At 45.1% G+C, this 9,838-nt stretch overlaps 2 protein-coding genes across 2 annotated transcripts in view; one reads left to right on the top strand and one right to left on the bottom strand.

Moving 5' to 3' along the window:
• The first annotated feature begins 647 nt into the window (after nt 1-647).
• C9H8orf82 (chromosome 9 C8orf82 homolog) lies at nt 648-3,073 on the top strand. Its single transcript, XM_068128903.2, has 3 exons — nt 648-815; nt 2,434-2,482; nt 2,577-3,073. The coding sequence occupies exons 1-3, from the start codon at nt 696-698 to the stop codon at nt 3,044-3,046; spliced, it is 639 nt and encodes a 212-aa protein (XP_067985004.2). The 5' UTR covers nt 648-695; the 3' UTR covers nt 3,047-3,073.
• A 3,987-nt stretch (nt 3,074-7,060) lies between these two features.
• The window catches only part of WDR59 (WD repeat domain 59), a 74,758-nt gene continuing 71,980 nt past the window's right edge, over nt 7,061-9,838 (bottom strand). Inside the window, 2 exon segments of the mRNA XM_068128906.2 lie at nt 7,061-7,433; nt 8,788-8,930. Of these exon segments, the coding sequence (XP_067985007.1) occupies nt 7,198-7,433; nt 8,788-8,930 (379 nt within the window). The 3' untranslated portion in view covers nt 7,061-7,197.

The following is a 9,838-nucleotide window of genomic DNA, read 5'->3' as shown; positions in this document are numbered from 1 at the left end:
GTCACTGGACGAAGAGTCACAATGATCGACTTCGACAGTCATTTCACTGATAAGCAATTTTTTTTAATTTCTCCCCAATATTTTCCAGCTATTCGTTGTTTAATTCCTCTAATGGCGTTTGAATGCTTACTGGAAATCAGGGCGGTGTAGTCGGCTGTGAATCCTCAATTTTGGGTTCATAACGAGACACGAATATCCTAAGCCGGAGGTCATGTTCCTGGCCAAAAGATCTTGATCTTGAGGCTCGGCATGTGGTACGTCACGTGATATGTGGTACCGCACCGAATGTGGATTGTGGGTATATAGTTATAGTTTTAAAGATGATTTGATGTAATATGTTGGACGAGGTGAATCTGTATTATTTGACTAAAGGTGTGGTTTAAATTAATAGAGTACATTTCACAACAGTTACTGCAGAGGGAGCGTGATTTCAATTATTGTATTTTTAAACTACACATTATGGCCATGTCGGTATAGTTAGCAATAGTTTTCTACATTTATTTAATAGCCCGATTTTCATGTTGTCTATTTCCAATGTATGTGGTATAAAATAAAATAAGTTTTTTTTTGTCTTGTTAATTATGTAGTCTCCAAGGAAGGACCGAATTCAATAAACAATAATAATAACATTGTGTGATCGAATGCAGGTTTTCAGGGGTTGCGTGAGAGGCTTCGCGGATCAGGTGCCCAGAGGCATGACCGGAGGCATGACCGGTCGAGGAGCGGCTTCCGTAGCCCGTGCCGTGTACCAGCAAGGCCAAGCTCTGGGTCGCGGCCTGCGAGAGTATTTCTACTACGTGGACCATCAAGGACAGGTGAAGTTCGGTGATTTCCGGTTGTGTTGAGAAACAAACATTTTCCACCTGGAGAGTTCAGAGAACACGATACCCCCCCCGCGCAGTATCATCGATTCAAGTAATAACTGTGCCTGCTGGTTGCATCATTGCTGGGAGCGTGGCCGTGCCTGTGTCGCTGATGCAGTGCCCCCTTACCCGCCAGCTGGTACTCATTTTGGATTTTGCCAACCAAGGAAGGATGACAGGCTGAGTCAACCCACCTGGTGTTAATTCAACGGTGATTTTTTCCTCCGCCATCTTTTTTCCCCGATTGCTTTCCACCGCTCCCTGCGTCGTTCTGGTTGCATTCAGCTCCGACTCCGACTGACCGTGTCCGACTCGGTCATTCCGACTGACCGTGTCCGACTCGGTCACTCCGACTGACCGTGTCCGACTCGGTCACTCCGACTGACCGTGTCCGACTCGGTCATTCCGACTGACCGTGTCCGACTCGGTCATTCCGACTGACCGTGTCCGACTCGGTCATTCCGACTGACCGTGTCCGACTCGGTCATTCCGACTGACCGTGTCCGACTCGGTCATTCCGACTGACCGTGTCCGACTCGGTCATTCCGACTGACCGTGTCCGACTCGGTCATTCCGACTGACCGTCTCCGACGCGGTCATCCCGACTGACCGTCTCCGACGCGGTCATCCCGACTGACCGTGTCCGACTCGGTCATCCCGACTGACCGTGTCCGACTCGGTCATCCCGACTGACCGTCTCCGACGCGGTCATCCCGACTGACCGTGTCCGACTCGGTCATTCCGACTGACCGTCTCCGACGCGGTCATCCCGACTGACCGTGTCCGACTCGGTCATCCCAACTGACCGTGTCCGACTCGGTCATCCCGACTGACCGTCTCTGACGCGGTCATTCCGACTGACCGTCTCCGACGCGGTCATCCCGACTGACCGTGTCCGACTCGGTCATTCCGACTGACCGTCTCCGACGCGGTCATCCCGACTGACCGTGTCCGACTCGGTCATCCCGACTGACCGTGTCCGACTCGGTCATCCCGACTGACCGTGTCCGACTCGGTCATTCCGACTGACCGTGTCCGACTCGGTCATTCCGACTGACCGTCTCCGACGCGGTCATCCCGACTGACCGTCTCCGACTCGGTCATCCCGACTGACCGTCTCCGACTCGGTCATTCCGACTGACTGTCCATTATCCACCCCTCGGCCTTTATCACCTTGCGTAGCCACTTGCTCATTGGTCTGCCGCTCAGCTTCTAGCTGCTTCTGCGGTTTTGGCTGAGTCCATGAAATTGCCATTCCCAGGGTAGGAAGTTATCGATTAAAACACACAGATTACAAAGGGAAACAATTTAAAATATTAATAGGGGAGGAATGGTGGGAGGACATGACACATTACAGAAGGGAGCGGCCATGTTTATTTAGATTCTGAACACACTGACATGTCCCATCGTTCTACACCAGAAACCACACAATTATGCTAGCAATTTATTAATGAAATAACTAGTATAAATAACTAGTATAACCTGCTACCACAACAATATATTACAATGGAGCCTTTGATATAATTGTTTTCATGTCGATGATTAATTTGCAAACATTGTTTGTCCTCAGCTTTTTCTCGATGATACAAAAGTGAAAAACTTCATCACTTGTTATAAAGGTAAGCACTATTAAAATGCTAGCATTGCTCCATTTTTTTTTTCATATGAACCTTTATTTCCTCAAACTCTGTTTATCTCGTCCCATATGAACAGACAGGAAGTTCCTCGCGTTCTTCTTTCGGCAGTTGAAAAGAAACCATACGGGACGTTACGCACGCGACTTTCCCTACGTCTCCCTTTGTGGGCGCGAACGGAATTTCCTGCGGAGCGAAGACCGTCCCGTAGTCTTTACAGAAACACTGGAGCATGATGGCGATACCCGACTGTTGTATGGTGGAGCTGGTGACGGCACGTGGGAGCCGTTTCAACCCGCAGAGATGTGCATGTTACCCAGAAGTGGGCGCGTGTACCATCCCGCACCCGCTCGAGCCGGTGGTGTGGGATTGATCAAGTCGAGCTTGGCCATCCAGCTGAGTCCTCAATTCCTGTATGACCAAGGGGATGAGGGTGGGCATCCGTCACATTTTGTGTGGAAGGAAACTCAGTATCGGCTTACTCAGAGACTGTGGAAATTGTTGAATGAAAGTCCCACTGAGAATACCAAATCTGAAGTTGATGTGTGACCAGTTTTATTAAATATTGCAAATCAAGGAGGGTCGAGATTCCGTATTATCGATATCATCTGATGCTTCCACAGACAGGATGATTATTAATGGAAAAAAAAACCCCTCCAAAAGCTTACCTTTGTGGTTTGATTCCCAACCCGACGAAACTCCTGGTGCTCCATCAAAGCGTGCCGTCCTCCAGAGGGGGCAATAAGCTGGCTGGCCCGTCTGTTAGCATTGGTTGGTGGGTGTTAATGATTGTGTCCATCAAGAGTGGGTGAGTTATTACCAACACCCCACACAAATTACAAATACCTGCTCAAATTGGCACCACGCGAATGTTAGGCCGGACGAGCCAGTTTATGAAGTGTATCAAAACTTCCCCCTCAGCCAATCCCACAAAGGGGGATTAATTGGGCTCATAGTAGTAGTTGTGGAGGATATGTTTTCCAAGCAAGCTGAGCTTAATTTGATGGGCAGTTTTTATTTATTTATATAAATACATATACACAGTGCCAAGGCTCGTGGAGGAACTAGACTAGAACACAGAACGGATCAGGACACAACGGAACAAAACAAACGGCAGAAGGAGATGGGGTGGGGGAGGAAACACAAAACAGCAGGGTGGAGGGACAAGAGAGACTTCAAAGATAATAGGGCTGCAGATTATTGTCAAAAAGTGCCTTAAAAATGGCGGAGCTGGCATCTAGCTTCCTACCAGCTACTTTTGGTATTTTTTATAAAGTAGGGGCCTTGACAAGTTCACAAACCAAAAATACCCAGAATACCTCTGGGGGAACGTGCTTAAATGACGTCATCAAAATGGCTGCCAAAATTGTAAAGTTTGGCATTGTGTACAGGTGCTGACGTAGTACCTAACCGTTTATATAGTAGTTTTACTGTCAAGAGAAAAAACATCAGCCTTTTCCTGGGATGAACACTGTTTCATTTGTGGAGAACCAGAGAATAAAGAAAGGAATAAAACTTACAGCAGCGAATATGAAGCCAGCAGAAGTTCGTGAGATTGTGCTTTCAACAATGGTTCCGATTACAAAAATGATTCACAAGTACTTCACCGCGCAGTTCGTATTATTCGCAGAGACATACAAAAATTACAACCAATACCCAAGAAATTGATCTTCATGCATCAGCTGTGTTTAATTTAAATATTATTTAAAATATAATTAATAATATTATTTTAAAATAATATTATTAAATAGAATATTTAAATCAGATGCTAGTATCATTTTATTACAGATCAGGACACAGGGACCCTCAATGTAAAAATAAAATACAAAAACTTAATAAAAATGGAGGCCATCTTGATGTCACTTGAACATGTTCCCCCAAGGGGATTCTGGGTATTTTTGGTGTGTGAAGAAGTCAGGGCGCATACTTTATAAAAATATCAAAATTAGCTGGTAGGAAGCTCGTTGCCACTCCACCCTCATTTTCATGCTCAATCTGCAGCCCTATAAGCAATGAGAGTAAGAATGAGGAGAAGGGGAGAACATGGGGGTGAACAAGATGGATGCAGAAGCAAACTCTCGGAAGGAAAACCACGAAAGTTGTATAGAGATGGGTTTGGGGAGAATTAACGGTGGCAGAAAAGAATGATTTTGGATGGGGATTTTATCCGAGATAGTGGGGAGCAGATGTTGAAAACCTAGAGGGAAGAGAGATTGAAGAGTATGTGGAAGTTGGTTCCAAGCTGAGGGGGGTGGGGGAGGGGAACGAATCAGTGGAGGTGAGCAGCGAGTCTGAATTTTTGGAGTTTCACCAGAAGGATCAAGGAAAGTTAAAGGGGTGCAATACCAAAAAGGAGGCGGTAGAAGACAGAGACCACTGACCTGTCTGTGATGGGAATGTGATAGGCCCACAGACTCAGCTTCATCAGGCGAGATTCCAATAACATTGAAGGCCTTAGTTTCCATGGCATTAAGCTAAACAATGTGTGAGGCAGGGGCACCAACCCAAAGGAGAGAGCAGAAACTCAAAGCTGCAAATGAAGGCCTAGTGGGTGGATTGCCCCGACCCCAGACAAAGACCGCCAGACTTAAAAAAAGAAAAAAAAGATACATGCTGCTTCCTTGCTTAACCAAACTACTATAGGTGTGCAAGTATTGTGCAGACTTGATGTGCCAACAAGGCTGGCAGGATGGCCTAGCGAGAGATATGCACACACACCTCGAAGCTATGTCGTGCATGGGTTTGAATCTCGACCCAGCTATAAACTGTCGTCCTGGCGTTTCACAGGAAGGATGATCCATCAATGTGTGCATTGTCCCTCAGATGGCCGTTAAACTGGTGGCCCATCTTCCATCATTCGTTGGTGGACTTAAAAGATCCCACGGCGTCCTTTGTGGAGAGTCGGTGAGCTATTGTGAGCATGCTGGCCAAACTCCAAATTCCTGCCATAACCTAGAGGGCACTGCATCAGCAGCACAGCTGCACCCTCAGCCAATGATGCTACCCCACAGCCTTGTGCTGTACACGAAAGAATGGGTCCGTTCTGCATACGTTTTTTTTTTTTTGAAAGGAAACAAACATTATATACAGGGTGATTCAAAAGTAGCGCCCGTGCCCGATTTCTGTTTTTTCGGCTGTCAGATTCTTTCTGGGATGTCATGTTGTTAATAATTGTCTTGCAGATTATTAATTTTCTTAATGTATTTGTTTTTGTTTTGCAGGTTATTGCTTAGAGTTTGGAAAGTTACTGAATTTGCACCAAATTGAACCATGAATTGCCTTTCAATGAATCAACGCATTGCGGCCGTGAAACATTACTACAAATGTAATGAACAACCAACGATGGCGGCACGCCGTTTGGTACAGGAATTCGATATTAACCCACCCCAGGGAAGAAACATACGATTGATTGTCGAGAAATTTGAAGCAACAAGGTCGGTAGCCACTGCAAAGAAGTCCGGTCGTCCGAAAACGGCAAAAATTGCAAGTAAAACAGCTTGGTGCAGTTCCGTAATAATTTTCCCCCGAATAAATGGTTAGATAAACATGTCATTCATTTATTTCTACCTTCTTGTACATTAATACAAATGGCAAACAAACAATCAACTGACAGAAATATATATATATATATATATATATATATATATATAAACAGAAATCGGGCGCTACTTTTGACTCACCCTGTGTATATATATATATATATATATATATATATATATATATATATATATATATATATATAGGCAGCAGCAAGCAATCCTTGCTTGGTCTAAGGCAGATAAGTAATTCTGTAATTGGCTCACCTGCCCTCAAACTGTAGTGGGCCCGAACCAGGTTTGCATGTGCCAGGTGCTGCCTATTGTCAGAATTCATGTGGCAATGGCTAGTTTGATAGATTCTGGTCTCCACAACTGAGTGTTTGCTCTTGAACAAATAAATCGGTTATGAATGAACAATGATTTCACTGAAACCATTTGCAATCTTTTTTTAAACTATCAAATAATTCAAAACAAACACGCCACAAAGTGTCGTTAATATAAAACAAACTCCGTTGACTCGGTGAACCTTCTATGTTGTGGCTGAATAATATGGAGGGAAATAGCTGCTTTAAGTCTATTACAAACACTGAACCTGACTGGTGCGTCTGGAGAAAAAGATTTTTGAAGGCATTTACTAAATCTGCCATTTTGAAACACTTCCGGTCACGTGACCGGAACTAGCTTTGCAAGCCCCGTTACCAGTCAGGGGCAGAACTTGCTGCCAAATTTAAGCCAGATCTGCCCAGCGTTTCAGTTGCATTAAAGCTGAGGAAGTTGCATTAAAATATTACTATTGCAATGTAAAAAAAGGAAAACAATTCTTGACGGTACGTAATAGTCTTTTGCTTGAACAATGAAAAGTTGGCAGACCAGTACGAAAGATGGGTCGCTGTTCTTACTTCCTCCACACTTCCAAGTCATAACATGGGGATTTTTTGAATCTGGGCCAAACTGTGCTTTTTCATCATCACATCTTTTTTATTTTCATTGATCCAAATAAAAAAAAACACAAAATAGAGGTTACTTCAGCCAAATGACAGTGCACTTTATTAGTTCTTGATTATAAAACGTTAGTCCACAAAGAGGTTGTAAACATTCAGTGCAGACCACTTGATAAATGTCAGTAGTCACAAGTCGGCTGAGGTAGTTGCACATAACGACTTATGCCACATTTTGCTGTTGGCAGTGGCAACCACAGCCTGTGGGACACACATTGTGGCGAAGGAACCATTCGAGCACGTGCGTCGAGTGTCCGCCATGACCACACGTAAGGCAGAAGTTTGACGCGCCTCGCACCGCTACGTGGCAGATGGCGCAACGAAAACTGTAACTTCTGCACATTGAACACTGCACCCCACGGGTCTTGCTACCGCACTGCTGGCAGCAGGTCACCAGGTCTGCATGCAAGAAAACCAAAAGTTAAAATACCTCTGGGCAAAAAAAACAAGGCACACAAGAACGTGCCCAAAAACAGATGCCAACAGGCGCTTAGTCAGAATAGTCTGAGAATGTGACATAAGGCCACACTTCCCGAGTAAAAAGAGCCCACTCATCTGCCACACACACTCACCCTTTCTCTCCCACAATCCAACCTGCCCCTGATAACCCAAACCACTGTCGACCACTCAGCCAAAACCCCCAAGTAACTTTCGGCAATTTGAGGGGCCTGGCCCTGCACATGACACGGACTAACATAACAGCCCAGAATGGCTGTGACTCCGTCTGACTGAGGGAATCCTTTCCCGAGGAATTGCCTCACTTGCCCGCGCGCATGCACCCCATCCCATACTAACCACGAACTGTCTTCAAATTCTACTAAATCCTTCAAACTTCGAACCTCAGGACACGTTGGAAGTCACATTGGGGGCACAAGGCCAGGAGTACCTCAGCCCTTTAAATGCAGACAATCCCATCGCGGGGAGCCAAGTGATGCACGGACGCACTTTTTAAGCATACTGGACCAGGGTCAAGCTGTACCAAATTACGAATGGGGTAGCTGGTGACGATTGGAAGAGCAGACGAAACGGACAGCCAAAACCTGGATTCGCTTGGTCTAGGTGGAACCCATTTATTACACATAGGGCCTGAGGCCCTTTTATGTACATTTGGAAGCATGTTGTCAAACATTTTGCTTCAAAAGAAAGACTTTTGGAAACATATTTTTGCACATTTTTTTCCATCTTAATGTGTGCCAACAATACATCAAAGCAAAGAAAAAACTGGGCCGTGGTTAATGTGGTATCGGTATAAATCTGGATTCACCAGAAGAGCTGATGTCACGTTCAGAACGGCCAGGGGGGGGAAATAGTTTAGCTGGACTTCAGTTGTTTTTGGCCTTCAAAGGATGGCTCATGATGGCTGGTTAGCTTACCATTTTAATATTGCTGTGCAGAGCGGACGATTGTGCAACATACGCAAAGAGCAATGTTTTTCCGCCATTTTAATAGGCAGTGAATAGTGTGAAAATGTTATGATGTCTCAGATTCAGAGCTTGGTAAGGAACCTGTATACTGTGCAACAGAACTTAACAATAAGAGGTGCCAAGAAGCAGTCAGATGTTCTTTGCGTAACCCTAAAAGTTCACCAAAATTCTATATATGTGGGTAACATTTGGTTCACGTCGATCTGCGGTTCACAAGTATTTGACATATGCAGCCATTTTCAGTAACAACCCCCGCATATAGAGACCTCACAACAAATATCCAAAAAGGATGACGCGTGAGACTTCAAACATCAGTTATCTTCTCTTACCGACTCCTTTGTGGTGATCCAAGGGGCAGCGCACAAACTTCAGCACCTCAGCCCTCTTCTCCTTGAGGCCCCAGCGATACAAAATTTCTCCGTAGCACTTTTTGAACTCGCTGCGTTGGAGTATGTCGTCTGGATCCAGCAACCTGCTCAACATGTAATCCAAATGAGACTGTTTTTGGGTTGTTTCAGCGTAAATGTCATTATGATCATATTGGCTCAGAAAGGTAGCAAGAGGTGCGATTGCACGAGTACAAAAAAAGAAATACCAGGACAACAAAGGCTGAACCAAGCACAGGTAAGTCTCCAAGGAGCATGCATGTAGTTGTACCCCAAAAATCCTCTACCCAAACCGCTTTTGTTGATGCACAAGTACCAAAGACCTAGTAATGGAAAGCACCTGAACCAAAGGCCGAAGTAAGTTTGGAATACAGGGCTTGGGATCATTTCACTGGATATCTGTCTGGGACTTTGCTCTGCAAATAATTAATAAGACCCCGATATCCATGATCCCCTCCAGAACTGGCTTATCAGATCTCCGTGTTCACAAGAAAGCATTGGGATGCTCTACTTCTAAACTCTAAAGGCCGGCATGCCTCAAGGTAGCCTTCTGCGACTAATCATTGTCTTGGTCTATGGTCTCCCCATCACTAGAAAATCCATTGTATTTTACAGGTGACTACACCATATGCAGTTTTACAGGTGAGTACACCATATGCAGGAGTATTGCTCACCCCATCTGCCAGAAAGGCTACAGTAGTATCTCCTTCAATCATTCTTGAGAAAATGAGCAACCACACTACCTACCTAGATGTCTAATCCAGAAAAGACCCATAGTATCACTTTGTCCTTCTTTGTCCTTGACTGCATCCAAGCGATTCCATATAATGAGTGGATACCAGAGATAATGTGCCGTGTGGCAGACGGTACTTATCGCTCCCATTAAGGTACAGCATAGCTGGATGGGATACCTTAATGGCGGTTCACCACTGATGGTATGAAATCGCATAATAACTGATATACAGTCACGTGAAAAAGTAAGTACACCCCGTGT

This window comes from Myxine glutinosa, chromosome 9 (genome assembly GCF_964187855.1).
Source record: "Myxine glutinosa chromosome 9, kmMyxGlut1.1, whole genome shotgun sequence".
Taxonomy (NCBI): Eukaryota; Metazoa; Chordata; class Myxini; order Myxiniformes; family Myxinidae; genus Myxine; species Myxine glutinosa.
The sequence above is the reverse complement of the archived record's forward strand: the minus strand, read 5'-3'. Positions and strand labels throughout refer to the sequence as shown.

Coding starts and splice junctions, on each gene's coding strand:
- C9H8orf82 (XM_068128903.2), top strand. CDS start 696: ATGACCGGAGGCATGACCGGTCGAGGAGCGGCTTCCGTAGCCCGTGCC. Junction 816..2,433: donor ACGTGGACCATCAAGGACAG/GTGAAGTTCGGT, acceptor GTTTGTCCTCAG/CTTTTTCTCGATGATACAAA. Junction 2,483..2,576: donor CTTCATCACTTGTTATAAAG/GTAAGCACTATT, acceptor CCATATGAACAG/ACAGGAAGTTCCTCGCGTTC.